The sequence below is a fragment of the Paramisgurnus dabryanus genome, chromosome 15 (genome assembly GCF_030506205.2).
Source record: "Paramisgurnus dabryanus chromosome 15, PD_genome_1.1, whole genome shotgun sequence".
Lineage (NCBI taxonomy): Eukaryota > Metazoa > Chordata > Actinopteri > Cypriniformes > Cobitidae > Paramisgurnus > Paramisgurnus dabryanus.
In genome coordinates this window covers 35,022,471-35,038,238 of record NC_133351.1, presented here as the reverse complement: position 1 = coordinate 35,038,238, position 15,768 = coordinate 35,022,471, and the positions used below count along the sequence as shown (strand labels likewise).

Here is a 15,768-nt window from a genome sequence, read left to right as displayed (position 1 = left end):
CCCGTGCTGATGGTGGGATAACCAATATTGCCCTGAGCTGTAAACATCATTTCCATTCCACATGGTTGTTGTTGGACAGGCAGGCAAATAGATAGACATACAGTGTTTGAGATAAATAACACACGTGCTCATGTTTGTAGTGACAAAACGTTTTATCAGAAATGTCCATGAGTACATATAATTACAAAATTACAAATAAAATATCAGAACAGTTTATGGAATAAAAAAAATCTATTACAATGCATGTGAATGTTATAAAATGGAGTATATAACATATGGTAAGTATTTTATGTGTCATTTTTTCCTCTAACAATGCTTATTTAAATATTTAATATGGCTCCAGTATTTAATTAAAGGGCACATACCATGAAAATTTGACTTTTTCCATGTTTAAGTGCTATATTTGGGTCCCACCTAGAAAATGTGAATAAGAACAACCCAGTAACTTAGTTTTGGTAAACCATTCTCCACAAGCATGTGAAAAAATTGGTCATTGAAATTTGGCTCCCCTGGTGATGTCAGAAGGGGATAATACCACCCCTTAATCTGCACTATCCAACCACGGCACTGCTATTTAGTGCAGAGATCAGCTCATTTGCATGTTAAAGGACACACCCAAAAGAGCAAATTTTTGCACACACCTACAAAGTGACAATCTTAACTTGCTATAATAAATGATCTATATGATTTTTTTATGCTAAATCTTCGCATATGTACTCAGGGGACACCAAAGATTTATTTGACATCTTAAAAATTTATTGTGAAATGTCCCCTTTAAAATGTAGGATGTCAGTTCTTTCCCGAAAACAATGTCTGTTCTCTGACTTCCTCTAGAAAAGAGCAAAATATAAAAAAGGAGCAACTGCTTCAGATTTTTTGGCATCTGTATTACCTGCTGGATGTTTTTATAGTTTCCTCTTGAACATTTATTCAAGATAAAGTCTTGTGTTTTCATGACAAGGCCTTTAGCCCTACTTTCATGTGCTCGATGTCATCTAGACAGATGTTGAAAGCAGATAAGGTTTCCGGTATTTGCTTTGCATCCAAACTCTGTGCATCACCACCTTCTTTCCTCTGTTTACCTGCAGTCTTCTGTCTTCTAAATTCTGAAGCTCTTCCAAACCAGCATTTGTGAACAATTTATGGACCTCAGCTGTCATAAATAAACAAAACTTTCAACTTTTAGGATCCAACATGAAGTATGAATAATATTATGAATAAAGAATAAATTCATGTTATGTAAGCCAAAAGAAACATGAAATGTAAAAGTAATACACAAAAGAATACATTCATCTTGAAAATCTGCTAAAATGTCTGTACCTTTTGTGAAGAAATACACACAGGTTCCATCTTGCCGTGTATAGAAATTGTCAGACAAACACTGGCCTACAGAAAGTAGAAGAATAGGCATTCACGGTTATACAAGCATTCAAAACAACCCAATTTAATTAGATTTCCTCTTGTTTAGCTCACCAATACCATTTACATTTAAATCTTATAAAGATAATGTGAGAATACGATCAGTTACAATACAGGTAAAACACTGCATTGACTGCATCTCTGACTATTGAAAAAAAAGTGTATCTCTCCATGCATGCACACATATTCATGCTGTTTGATGATGGTTCAGGTTTTTTATAAAGTAAAAGTCCTGTAAGCTATTTCATTTCTTTTACTACATTTAAAAAGTATTTTTAAGGCTTTCTGAGCAATCACTTCTGTCTTACTGACAGCACTACTTATGTTCTGTACACAGCAAAAATAAATAAGTATCCTGATCTTATTTACCCAATCAGAAACTGATGGCATGATGAGTAAATTATGAGAGATGAACTTTTCCTTTAAGCCTAAAATTTGCATTTGTTTCAAATAAATTTTTTTTTACTGTTCTGTTTCCCAAGCAAAAAAATTTGCATACTCAATAAACTTTCACCATTATATGGTGGTTTGTTTCATCATCATCATCATCATTAATCGGCTGCGAACAAAACGGGTTTGCAGTCGGTCTTCTTTAAAGACTTCTTTAGTCGGTTTGTTTAGTGTTTTTTATAGATTTCACTTTTGTCCCCTATGCAACATAAACCCCTCAATATTTACAGCAAACACATTATATATATTGGGTAAAGAAACAGTTGCATTTTTAAAGCTCACATAACACATGCTGTTTCTGCTAATCTCATGTTAATCTTGAATACCTATGGAGTAGTATTACTTTCTTCATATATCTGAAAAGTCTTTAGTTCTATCAGATTTATAAAACACAGATCAGCTCTACTCCTGGAAGCGTTCCGCGGGTGGAGTCAGTCACGAGCAAGCAACACACGCAAATAATTATCCCACTATCTCTGGATAATTTATGATTCACTACATGTTCCTGTTGTTTACATTATATGCACTTACACACCGATTGCCAACAAAATACAGCCATTTGATGCAATTTCACTTCAGGGCTCGCAAAACGCTATAGCCAGACATCCGGGGCTATTGTGCCTTCTAAGTCGGGCTACCAAATGTATCTCTGCCCATCGGCCTATCTTAGGGAGGAGAAATATGTATTTTAATGCTTTTGCATTCTCTCACAGATGTGGTTGGGTAATTATGTTGTATGTAATTCTGGCATCGGGCATTGAAATTGCATTTGAATGTGCCGTTGCTTTTTAGTTTTACTTTCCATTCGCTCAAATTGTACAGAGAGCATGCGGTACTGACTCTGGATCTGTTGCGCACAATTTCCTCCAACGTGATCTTTGTCAGTAATTACTATCCTCACGGAAGTGAAATCTCCCGCAGGAAGCTTTAAATGTGATATTGATTGCATGCACAGTGAAGAGAATTTAAAAAATTGCTGACAGTCATAAGAACAAACAGGAGAGAAGTGGAGACAGGAGGAGAAAGCTGATGAAAGAGATGGTATGCTGTTACAATTTACTGTAGCTCAGAATCTCGCATGCAAAGAGCTGCATTTTTGACAAGAATAGCAGAGCAGACATTGTGGTTGGTGGCCCTTGGCTTCGTATTGTTGGCAAAATTTGGCTTGTGGTGAACACTAAGTGAGGAACCCTGTGCTATGCCCTCAAGGTTGAGTGGCATTTTCTTATCCATGACTTTAGTCGATATTTTAGATGCAAAAGTTTATAGAAATTTGAGTTCAGTCAGAGCCAAATATTTGTATTGATGATTGTAATTTAGTTATTTTACATATTACATTATTATTATGACATCTGTTTTGATGGATGTTTTGTCTAAACATCCAAAACATCCATCAAAACAGTAATGATGCGGTTGTTTTATCACTAGGACCGCCTTATTTCAACGAAATCCAACTTTAAAGAAACACACACGCACAAACTACATCTATTGTTTCCATAATGCTGGGCTTTTTAGGAAGCTGATCAATCAAGCATAAATTTCCTCCACAAACAACAACACACTTTTTTGGTGACATTGATTTTGTGTGGGCTCTGGGTTGGTGTGTGTGTGCGCTATTCTGGTGCCCACAAGTGCCCATATAAAGACTTCCACTTTACTTCCAGCACTGCTTACGCAACAGATTGTGTAGTCGAAAAAAAAAACCTTTCGTAACTTGTACAGAAAACTTTGCCCATGTTAACATCAGGAATTCAACTCTTAAACTGTGTTAATAAGTCAGAATGCGCAAAATAAAATCACCTTTTTTAAATCTCAGTTGTGACAGATCATATCTTCCATAGTCTCTAAATAGCATGATTCCTCCCTGTTTCAGGTATCCGGCCAAGTTATTCACCACACTTTGAGCTCTGAAAAAGAAAATTCAATATTTTTTATGTTTAAGCAGATAATTCATTACTTTAAACCTATTATGACTGTAAAATACTGTCATGCGGTGTATGTTTTTGTTATATGTAGCTTTGTGTTTTTGTGTTATGTCTGGTTCACAGTGTTGTATGCACCATGCAGGCACTCTGGTTCATTGTTTACTTCTGATGTACCCATATTCTGCTAAATAGCTCATTTGGTGTTGGTATGACATTTAGGCCTGGTTTCACAGACAAGGCTTAGCTAAAGTCAGAACTAGGCCTTATGGCACTTTTCCATTGCATAGTACCCCACGGTTTGGTTTAGTTTGGGTCGGGTCAGCTGACTTTTGGGAGCTTTTCTATTGTGTTCACTTCATAGTATCGGTAAGGTGAGCTGACCTGACCCAAACTTAACCAAACCGTGGGGTACTATGCAATGGAAAAGCGCCATTAGTTAAATTAACATGTTTAAAGCAACACCAAAGAGTTTTTTTACCTTAAAATAACGTTTCCAAAAAAGTTTCAGTGGTTCATCCACTCAAAACAGGGTGAACGGCACTTTCACATTCGCTTTGCAGCCCTCTATCGGCCAAAACCGCACTAAAGAAGTTTCCAACCGTCGGGTAGTGGTCCTGTAGTTCGAGTGAAAACTACAAAAACTTGCTTTACGTCAGACCTACAATCCAATCTATGCTGTAGTATTTACAACAGTGCTAATGAACAATTACGCTTCTAACCTGTAGGGGGAGCAAAGAGCAATAAGTCTTTAGTGTTGCTGTAAGCATCTTTTATAAACATGGTTCACGTTACTGGTGTGTTGCTTGAGATAAATTATTGGCACTGGCAAGTTATTCAGTTTTGACAGCTCAAAATGTGTTTTAGTCTAGGACTAGGACTGAGCAACCATTTTAAAAAATGTAAGGGGGTTGCTAAAAAGTTTTTAAGGAACAATTGTCAGTTGCTATTCAACAGCTGTTACATGTCCGACCAACACACATATGCTGATGCTCATGTAACACTGAGATTTTTGTTTCATCTACAGTGTTTTGTACTGTATTGTATTTACTTATACGTTCCAATCATGTTCTTTTCACTGATCAATATATGCAAGGATCAATATTGAGATGATACGTTGGTGTATCCAGATCTGAACTGGTTTAAAGGTCTAAACCCCTTAAGCAATGCTGACAGACTTAAGATTGAGTAGAATACAGTACAGGCCAAAAACAAACATTTATTTACATTGATTTTTTTTGCAAATCTGATGGAAAGCAAGTGAAAATATTAGTTGAATGTTTAAAAGTATGACTGAAAAGAAAGGCTGATAGCAACACTTTAAACCCAGAATAGGTGCTTGTCTATGGGACTGTTAGGTCATAGAGTAACAAAGAGCAGACGGAATGAAATTCCAGCTCAAGGGATTTATGTCTGCACTTAATTCCCTTGGAAGTGAAATAAGTGACTACTAAAATACTCAAAATGTACTGGTAACATACAGAAATGGGTGAATTTTCCCATTTCCAGCTCCCATTTTTCCTACAGATATCAGATTTTTTTGTACAAAAATTGTTCATCATGTATTAATTTGCACACAACCTTCCTTTCACCCTGTGCATTTCATAAATTAAACAAAGAATCCTACAAGGAAGAAACACACACATCTATGGACAAATAAGGACTAAGTAAGATCAGACTTCTAAAGCAAATAATCCTCATACAAGTACTAAAGTAAGGCAATAACATGTTTATTTAAAATGAGAAATTCATCTGTGATATGTGGACCTGACTAAATGATGCCACAGTTATATAAATGTGAAATGGTTGCTATAACAGAGAAAGTAGACAAAGCAGTGTGAACGATGCATGCTGGGCAAGTATGTTTTTGCCTACGAGTGTGTGATCATCTCCTACCGTTCTGGGTGGATGGCAGAGAGCACGAAGACTACCAGAATAATGTCCAGACTCCCAGGAGGGAAAGGAAACGAGGATGTTGTGTCACAGATGTCCCGCACAAATGCATGACACACTGCAGGCTCATAGTCTGGGTGCTTCTGTAAGGTATAAAAACATAAGCTATTGTCATCACGACTTAAAGGAGTAGGTCACCCATATATATATATAAAAACTGATTTGACAGTTTATAAGGACCTTTTATTATCAATAATAAAAACATAAAAATTATTATACATTTAAAAAATTTTTGAGGGGGGTTAAATATCTTTACACTAAATAGTTTTACTGAGCCTTGCTGGACGTAACGCCACACATGTGCTATTTCTTGTCTAATTGAATAGATTTATTCCTGACCATATGTAAAGACCAAGTGATGGTCTCTTTTTACTTGGGCCAGTAAGCAACCAATCAGAACAGCCTAGCAACCACCATGCCCTGGCAACCATTCAATATTCACTTAATTTCTTTCAGAAAATGTAAAAAAATGTAGTATATAGATATTGTTTTAAAGCAGATATAATAGGAATGAACAGAAGCAGGAATTTTAAATTAAGCTATGTCTCTTTTGCTGATAGCTTTCATCATGCAGTGCATGTCACATCTCCCTGCATCAACATGTGCTACTGACATTTAATGAAGGTGTCTGCATACCAAAAAGGAGACACAAATGATCAGCTCCCACATAAATGGATAAAGATCAGAATGTCTGTTTCACTACTGTATGGATGTATAATATGTGCGGCCTCTCTTTGATGTACTGTCAGATTTAGCTACTGGCAGGTATAATTATGCATTAATTACAGGTGACAGTCAGTTACCTGGACAAGCTCAATGGCTCGAGATGAGAAGTCACAAGAGTACAGGAATGCCTTACTTCCCCTACAGAGAGACCACAATCTCAAAAACCAATCAAATACTGTAGGGAACAAGATGCACCTGCCTAATTGTTATCTAAATCTAAAGTTGGTGTTAACTCAAGAACTTTTTCCAAGCATTTTAATTTAAAGTCTACCGTCCTTACAAGAAAATGAATTAAAACATTCATTAGAACAACAAAAGCTTAACAGTTTTTTTTTAAAGAATTGTCTTAACTATTAACAATTACGTAAAAATTATTTAAACATTTAATTCTGCCACTCTTACCTGATGGTGTTGATAATGGGGTACACACTGTTACCTGCACCACAGCCTACCTGCATAAGGCAAATGTTTATTAACATTAGGAATATATTATATATGTCAGGAAATAGGTTAAATGTTGTTTAGTGATGGTCAAATGGGTTAACATATCACTAATGATTTTGTGGCAATATAGAAATGAGAAGTATGCACCTCTAGTATTCGAAAGGCAGCATGTTGTCCAGGGAATGAGTCACTGGTTTCAGGACAGGAATAGCATGTCTGATGTTTTTCTTTATCCTCAGACTCTAAACACACGTGGCCCAAACTGCCCTGCTCTTTCTCTGGGCTACAAGCGGCTGGAGGAAGAAGCTCTGGGAATTCGGTGAAGAGCCAGCTACGGTTTCTGAAGAACTTGCCGTGGTGCATCTCGTAAAATCTGTCCCAATATTTATTTGCGTCTCTGTCGTATTTTGCTAATGGTAAAAACAAAAGTGACTAGTAAAACAAGATTAAGGTTGACTTGCTTAGACATATTTTATTTATTTGCTACACATTACACTTATTATTAAATCATTATCCTAGATGCTTATTAAACTACAGCACATAACTAATCATTTTATGCATTTCAAGAAGAGCTTTGTAATACTCGATGTGTTTCAGAAAGGTGGGTGGCGGAGTAACAATAATGTATGGTATGTGGAAAATAATGTGTTTTTGAACCATAAACAGGGTAAAGACATTGCATTAAAACCTTTAACAGAATCCAAAATTAACAGCTTAAAATACTGAAGAGCAAACAAAATTTTCTAAATAGTCATCATGCATATAAACCCTATCCCCCAAGAAACGATTGAAAGTGTTTTTTTTTTCTGTAGTATCAAATCTCTTATTTCAGTCAAAAATACTTTGAAAGGAGACAACTCTGTACATTTTGACAGAAGAAAATTTTTGTATGAATTTTTTTATTTAGGCCCCACCATAGCACAGAGACAGCACTGCTTAGAGTTATAAATGACCTCTTCTAGTATTACTGGATCTTAGTGCAGCTTTAGTGACACCACAGGTCATGCTAATGGACATTAATATTAAAAAATTATATGGCATCAATGGTCAGGGATTAACCTGGTTTATGTCTTATTTAAACAATTGTTACCATTTTGTTTAGGTTAATAGGAAAATGTAACGTAAATCTCAGGTCAAATACGAGTGCCACAGGGGTCAGCTTTAGGCCCTGTCCTTTTCTGAATGTCCATGTTTCTTCTAGGCGACATAAACGGGAATCATGAAGTCAGTTTTCACTGTTATGCTAATGTTACCCATCTTATTTAAATTCATTGCTGGGTGGATGCCCTGTAGGCTACTAAATAAGCTACTGAAAACACAGCAGCTAGTGTTTACTACTGTAGACCAAAGGCATAAAATCTTTTAAGCCCAGTTTAATCATCACTTAATGGTCTCTCTGCCTATTAAGTTTCGTATACATTTCAAAATCCTGCTTATGACTAAAAGTATAAAGCTTATGAAATTTGTTTATATAAACAAATGGTCTATCTGCACAAACTACTATTAGATTACAGTCCATCACATACCCTGTGGTTGCACAATTCTGGTCTGTCAATAATTCTCAGAATCTCAAAATCTTTAAAATGAGTTAGATCTTAGCCCTTAAACTTTGAAATAACTTTGTTTGGCATTGAACACACTAAAAACTGAAGACTTACATCTTTTACCAGACATTTACTGAATCATTGCCTAAACATATGTTTGCTGCTACCTAGCCTAACAGAGACGAACTGAAACATTTATATTATAGTGTAACTTTTACATTATTTGTGAGCAGACTTATGAGCAGTATACCCATACATTTTCTGGACACTTACTTTGCTCTTCTACAGGAATCTTGAATTTAGAGTTTTCCTCTGCTTTCTGCTGGGCTCGGTCTCTCTCATCCTCAGTCCACTGCACATGATCCCTTCAATACAATGATAAAACAAGCATAAATTTCATTTAGACACTGATCTAACACTTTTCAGTGCTTTAAAGGGGACATTCACAAGACTTTTTTAAGGTGTAAAATAAGTCTTTGGTAGGCTATGCCCAGAGTGCATATGTGAAGTTTTACCACAAAATACCCAATAGATAATTTATTATAACATAACAAAATTGCCACTTTGTAAGTGTAAGCAAAAATATGTAGTTTTTGGGTGTATCCTTTTAAATGCAAATGAGCTGATAAAATGCAAACACTGATCACCATAATGTGGTTTGATGAGATTGAAACTCAATTGTGCTGTCAATTATTTTATTTTAGAGAATGGTTTACCAAAAATAAGTTACTGGGTTGATCTTTTTCACATTTTCTAAGTTGATAGAAACACTGGGGACCCAATTATACCACTTAAACATGGAAAAAGTCAGACTTTTATGAGATGTCACCTTTAATATCAATGAGTGCATATCGCCTTTTGGGTGATAAATGTGATTAATATGTCTTTGGGTTTTTTATTCTAGCATTTTTTTACTGTAAGATTAATCAATACCTTATTCTGTAAAATTTTAGAAATAACTTCATTCATATGGATGTATAGTAAGAAAGTATTTTTAGGTGTAAACTGTAACAAGTACAGTTAGTTTTGTTGCAGTTAACTTCAAAAGTCCTTTTTCAGCTATTAAAAAAACTATATTGGATGTAGTCTGTCAATAAATATTTTTTAAAAGAGTTGAAAGTTGAAGAGTTGTTGTCTATCATTGTTTTAGATCAAAGCATTTTGTACTGCAGTCACTTTTTTGACAACTTTACATTTGCATTTACATTCTGCAGTGATGGATCAATAAGAATACCACAGTACTGTATGATTACTATATATTCATGTACCCATAGTATTCACATGGCACTCCAAAGGAGGATACCATGTTACTATTATGTCCAAGAAACCTGGGTATGTTAAAAAAAAATCAGTCTGGTTTTAATTTTCATCCTGTTTCATTAACTGTACTGTAATTTTTATTATATTGAACTGGTACATAACTCATTAATACTGTCAGCTGTTCAATGGAAATCATGACCATCTGTACCACATGTTGTGCTGAAAGATGTCATCAGGGTTTGTGAGGATTCTGGCTCCTAAAGGGGCCGGTGGTCTTCCTTCACTGTAAAGTCTGCGGGGAATGCGTCTCACAGCACAGACAGTCCGCCTTAAGACAATCCTCATCTTTCAACATTTACCTGAGCAGACAAATTAAGCCGTTAAACCGTTATATCGTAATGAAAACCTAAAACTACACATCCCAGCATGCAACAGCAAAAGTGACGACATGAGCGTCAACGCGCGTACGATAACCCGGAAGTTTATGTAAACACATGTGAGAGCAGTGTGTTTGGTAACTACAATTTAAACGCAACCAAAAACTACCACTTAAAGGAGATAATTGCGAAATGTTTTGTGAGTTTTAGCCTTAAATATGTATTTGGAAATAGCTGGCATAATAATTTATACAAACTATGAAACAAAACAGTCAGCACTGTGGTAAATAACGTACGCGAAACCTGTACGTTTAATTATACGGGCTAAAACCTAACATAGGCAAACCTAACAATGTGTATAACATGTGCTTAGTTTTGATTAATTTAACGTTAGTCACATGAGCCAAATTTTCTGCAATATATTAAAGGTCGTCTGATCTGATAAGTAAATAAAGGATTTCACAACATTGCAATTGCTGCAAAGTCTGTATATAAAACGGTAAAGAATCGGTTTTACCCAGCACCCGTTTTGGCGATATGTCTGACGATTATTGCACCCAGGTTTGTAGTATTTTGTAGTGTAGTTTAGATGGTGTATCTTCCTCCATGTGCGCGCTCCCGGGTCCGTCCGCACAGCGCCCCCTTGCGGGCATGCGCACCAGTAAGAACAGCTGTGCTCTCCTGAAGTCAAGATCAAATGGTTCCTTCTCCAATGACATTGGTAAATTACTAGCGGGAAATCTTAAAATACTCCGAAATATTATTCTCCAGGTGCGTATTTAACTGTCTAATGTCTTTTACAGCTGTTTTATTTATTTACTTGCTTGATGTTCATGTATATATATTTTTTATAGGATGACACGGAATTCATAAATGTTTGGAGCAAGACCTCCAAGTCTCCCATTTTTTATGAAAGTGGACGTATATACTTAGAAAATTATAGGTGTTGTTACAGCAGGTACGGTATAACACCTAATGTCATTATTTATTTTTTATATTGCAAAGCCATTTTTGTCAATTAGTTATCCAAACCTACTTACAGAGCATTTTTTCCTGTGCGATTAAATAAATAAAGAGAAGCTGTTTATGTTGTTTTTGCTACAAATCCCAGCCTCCTGCCTCAGCCAGAGCAACTGTATGAGCTCCCCATAACTCCCAAAACAGAGAAGATTGAAGATGCATTGCTTTGCCAGTGTCCATTAGTAAGTCTGTTACTTTTTGTAAACATACATTTGAACATTATAACAATGATTTATATAACTACATATTGGACAATATAACACACATATGAAACTAGGAGTAATAAAATAGCACATATATTTCCTGTGAAGTTAGATGATATATTTAGTTAACTTGGAGTAATTTATATTTTTGCAGGACACTGTTTTACCGAAAGCTTCAGACCAGAAGCCTTGTCTTTTGACTCTAACAGCTAATAACTGGTTATATCGTCTCTCAGCGGACACAGGAGAAACACTAGACAAGGTCTACCTCTCCTCTCATTTTAAATTCAGGTGATTTGGGCGTAACATTTTCACAGAAAAGATTAAGTAAAACTAATTTATGTATAAGAATATGAATATTACACTCTAACTTCTCCCAAAATCATTAAACTACACATTCTGAAGTGGTGCTGTCTATAAAAGGTGTTTTAACTTTAATGTCTGTTGTCTGTCTCTTCACAGATCATTGGGTTGGGACTCCTGCCAGGAGACATTTTATGTCAAATCCATTCAAATCAAACAGACAGCTCTAGAACGACAGGTCAGACATTTGTAATGCTAATCTTCTGTGCATTATATTTTATTTCATATGTCATGTGAATCACACACTGTCTCGCTCCCTGTCTGTCTGTTGTGTCTTACAGGCAGGTGTTAATAATGACATCCTCATGCGCTTGGCCATATTTCAAGTCTTTCCTTTGGATTTGGTGGGAATGCTGGAGATTAATAAAAAAGTAATATAAGATTTGTAATGGACATGGTTTTAGCATTTCAAATGAATGATTGAATGAATGTAAAGTGGTTGTGTTATATGCAGGTCTTTGGTAAAACTGCTGTGGATGTCCTACTGTCACAGGGAGTGTTGGCCGTTTCACACAGCTCCAAACATGTCAAGCTTTACAGTTTTGAGTACATTCTTAACAAGGTAATTTTAACAAACTTAATATTTTAATTTTATCCTGTTTAGGTGGAAAAAATGTCAAATCATGTGTTGTGTATTGTGTTTGTTTAGTTTAGGGTTGAGAAGCTGACTCTGGGACAGCAGTGTGATGTAAATGGTGCAAGAGGATTTGTGGGAGAAGCTCCATTCGGTATTCCAGTCAATATTCACATTCACGGTGAGTATGTTATGCTGGTACCACAAAGTTTATAGTTACAAACGCACATCAATATGATCTTGGGAACAAAATAGCCTGTGTGCTTGTTTTGGCAGTGTGTAGATAATACAGATACAGATAAAATAGTGTGAGCTGTTACACGTGTTTCTCTCTTCAGAATGCCCCCCTGTTTTGTTTGAGATGTCATATTTCGAGAACGGTGTTCAGATTGGTGGTCATCCCTGGCACTACATCTACACCCCTAACCATAAGAGACACAGAGGAACCCATCACATCTGCTCGATCACAGATGGGGCGCTGGTAATTGCTCTCTGTTTACAGATATATAGCTGCATGTCCCATGCCGTAATGTTTCTACAATCTGGATATGCAGTGATAGCCAACATCCAGAGCTGCATACATTACTTAAAAATTGTAATCAGTTACTGATTACAAACTACATGGCAAAATTTGTAGTCAGTAACCTAATCTCTTAGATTACACATTTTGTGGAATGTAATCTGAGTTGTTTTTGTTTACATTTAGATTACATTTGACCTTTGTTTATTTGATTTCACACATATTTAAGTACTATTTTGACACAGTGGGCAAGAAAATATATGCCAATTTTAAACAAGACATGTTTGTATGTGCGTTTAACATTACATTGTATGTAAAACATTTAATAAACATCATATCAACAATACAATTATTATTTAGGTAAGATTCAGATCAGATTTTAGCACAGTAACACTGTGTTGCATGCATATTTTGTTAGAAAACATCAATGAAGGGAAGCAATACATGATTCTCTATATAAAATCTAATGTAAACACTGAATAATATATCAAATCCTTTTATATTTATTACACAGAGGTTGACCGATATGGGTAACTGAGAAACATACAAACAATTACTATAACCAAATAAAGATTGATTTTGCATATTTTTGCAATATTTTTTTAATAAAAAAAAACGTATAATGAAGTTAAATAATAACTGCTTATAGATTAAGATAACATGTATAATTAATGACAAAAACAGTATTTAATTCCTTAATATTATATTTGAAGGCACATCTTTTTGTGTCCGCTATACCAAAATTGTTACACACGGTGACCCCAAATCCAAGATGCAGTACAATAGTGAAGGTGCCCACGAATTTTGTATATAATTGTAGACATAATTTGCTGTGTTTAGACGATATTTTTCCAGAAGCTATCTAACACTCAGGTGTCACTGAGAGCTTTTTATAATATAGCTTCAGATATAATGTCTTATCCTATAAAACCTATCAAATCTTTTTTTTTTTCTTTGTAGATACACATACAGTTATATTGCATTTTATTAAAGCTTTCCTTATAAACACTAAAGCAATTTAAGGCCGTTGGTTATCTGTCAAGATGTGGCAGTTTGATTCATTGATCTTTATACATCAGGCGAAGAACGGTGTCCAGGATATGAAGTGTGACTCTCTGGAGGCAGACTGGATCTTTTTTCATCCAGATGACTCGGGCAGGATTGTTCATGCTGGACCCAGCGCAATAAAGTATGCAGCAAATACTCAAATAGTTTTAGTCATGGGTGCTGAACTGCTGATAATTGACAGTTATTATTTTTATTAAAGGCGGGGGGAATGATTTTTGAAAAAAATTTTGAAAAGGGAGTTGGGCCAAGAACCAAAACACACTTTTAGCCAATAAGCAGTAAGGGGCGTGTCTACTAGCCAACATCGTTGCCTTGGTTGCATATGTGTGGGGTGGGTCTATCAAAAGAAGGTCCAGATTCTATTGGGGTAGGGGCGTGTTTGTTTAGGTGATTTCAAATGTTAACATTGGCTTTCAAAAATCATGCACCCTGCCTTTTATGAAACAGAAATGTCTAGTAAGGCCTTTGAATGAGTCAATTGAAATGAATGGTTTGTTTTATCTTTTTCATGCAGTGTGCTAAGGATCATGGCCAACCCGGGATGTGACTGGAAGTATGAGATAGTCACCGACTTTTCTATCACTGCCGCTCGTGACAATAGTGTAAACATTTTCTGTTTGTTTTCTTGAGCAGTTATGTTTAATGTAACAGCATTATTGGAAAGCCTTTATTTTTATTTCATGTTAACATCTTAGTTTTAGTATTTTAAAACCTTTAAGCTTACCAGAAATAACTTTTGGATGGTTTGTTCACTTCCACAGACTCCTCAGGTGATGGTGACCTCTTCTGGACGCACAGTAAAGAAAAGATTCCAGCTTTTAGATGATGACCCTGCACAAGAGGTCAGCCTGGCAAAAATCTCCTAAATCTCTCATGTCTGATTCTGCTTCAAAAGAATGTTCACACAGCATTTTCATATACAACAAAGTGAACACCTATATTTAAACTCAAGACAGATGTAGTCACTATAAACTGTTATCGTGTGGAACAGAGGGTGTGTGGACAAAAACATATCCATCTGTGTTCCTCAAATAAACACATACAGGTTTGGAACTAGAAGAAGAATTAAATAATGATTGAATTGTCTTTTATTTGTTGTTGTGTTTTGGTTGGGGTCAAGTTAGTCTTTCAGCTGTTCTCTTTCTTCAATTTCGTCACTTTAGACATTCAGGATGGTGAAGTATGAAGATGAAATTGATCTGTTGGCTGTGGTAGAAATCACTCACGCAGAGGATGAAGGGCAGGCCCACATTCGTCTTCATGACAACAAAAGTGGGGTTTTAATGAAGAGGGTTCCCTTAAAAGAATCCTGGGATGTGGTATGTGTAACAGATTACATGTTACAGATAACATTCACTGTATTTAAAGTTATCATCTGACAAACTTACTCTCTCTGTTATTTTCCAGACCTACAGTCATGAGGTGTACTTCGATAGAGACACGGTTATTCACACCGTTCAGAAAAAGAATAACACTTTCTGCTGCCATGTTTACAAAATTAAAAGACATTCTGATTAATCTTAAACACATTTCTTCTGTAAATGACCATAGTGCACTTTTCAATGAAAAGTATATTTATTTATGTACTGTATAATAAATGGCTTATTTTTCTGTGTTTGAGAAATCTTTGTGAAAATATGTAGATTTTATCTTAAAATGAAATAATTTTGTATTTTTATCACATGAATATAACTTGCTATATTAAAATGATGTCTAAGCAAAGCATATTTTTTCTGTATATACATCTTGGACTGGCATAAAAATTTTGATTTGTGAATGACTGGACAAGCACAGGAACAGTATGAACTTTCTCTTTAGTTAAATTAAAACCTTAACTTGTAACTATTAAAAAAAAGAATTTGGTTTTAATAAAGCTCCTTGTCATTGTTACACAAGTTATTATGTGATGTTGCATAAATGCAATA

The 15,768-nt window shown here is 35.4% G+C and overlaps 2 protein-coding genes across 3 annotated transcripts; one reads left to right on the top strand and one right to left on the bottom strand.

Moving 5' to 3' along the window:
• Positions 1-149: 149 nt before the first annotated feature.
• Positions 150-10,736, bottom strand: mettl8 (methyltransferase 8, methylcytidine). 2 transcript variants are annotated; one of them, XM_065293247.2, is made up of 11 exons: positions 10,613-10,736; positions 9,927-10,077; positions 8,732-8,823; positions 7,062-7,324; positions 6,873-6,922; positions 6,548-6,608; positions 5,688-5,827; positions 3,670-3,776; positions 1,321-1,386; positions 1,083-1,153; positions 150-995 (listed from the first exon to the last, which is right to left on the bottom strand). In XM_065293247.2, exons 2-11 carry the CDS (start codon positions 10,061-10,063, stop codon positions 978-980), a joined length of 1,005 nt encoding a protein of 334 aa, XP_065149319.1. In that variant the 5' UTR covers positions 10,064-10,077; positions 10,613-10,736; the 3' UTR covers positions 150-977. The 2 variants fall into 2 exon arrangements, with proteins under 2 accessions (XP_065149319.1, XP_065149317.1); XM_065293245.2 differs by having other exon boundaries at positions 150-1,153.
• On the top strand, positions 10,702-15,566 carry dcaf17 (ddb1 and cul4 associated factor 17). The gene is made up of 14 exons (XM_065293244.1): positions 10,702-10,866; positions 10,950-11,053; positions 11,207-11,297; positions 11,473-11,609; positions 11,781-11,859; positions 11,963-12,052; positions 12,136-12,243; positions 12,331-12,436; positions 12,594-12,736; positions 13,855-13,964; positions 14,358-14,445; positions 14,605-14,685; positions 15,007-15,162; positions 15,251-15,566. Exons 1-14 carry the CDS (start codon positions 10,702-10,704, stop codon positions 15,359-15,361), a joined length of 1,569 nt encoding a protein of 522 aa, XP_065149316.1. The 3' UTR covers positions 15,362-15,566.
• The last annotated feature ends 202 nt before the right edge of the window (positions 15,567-15,768 follow it).

What these genes read in the sequence shown, in the direction of transcription:
- mettl8 (XM_065293245.2), bottom strand. Translation starts at nt 10,063, where the DNA reads ATGAGGATTGTCTTAAGGCGGACTGTCTGTGCTGTGAGACGCATTCCC. An exon ending in TCTGCCATCCACCCAGAACG is followed by an intron (nt 3,777 to 5,687) that starts GTAGGAGATGAT and finishes TTTCTTTTTCAG; the next exon opens with AGCTCAAAGTGTGGTGAATA. An exon ending in TGTGTATTTCTTCACAAAAG is followed by an intron (nt 1,154 to 1,320) that starts GTACAGACATTT and finishes TATTTATGACAG; the next exon opens with CTGAGGTCCATAAATTGTTC.
- dcaf17 (XM_065293244.1), top strand. Translation starts at nt 10,702, where the DNA reads ATGTGCGCGCTCCCGGGTCCGTCCGCACAGCGCCCCCTTGCGGGCATG. An exon ending in AGACAGCTCTAGAACGACAG is followed by an intron (nt 11,860 to 11,962) that starts GTCAGACATTTG and finishes TGTGTCTTACAG; the next exon opens with GCAGGTGTTAATAATGACAT. An exon ending in AGTCAATATTCACATTCACG is followed by an intron (nt 12,437 to 12,593) that starts GTGAGTATGTTA and finishes TTCTCTCTTCAG; the next exon opens with AATGCCCCCCTGTTTTGTTT.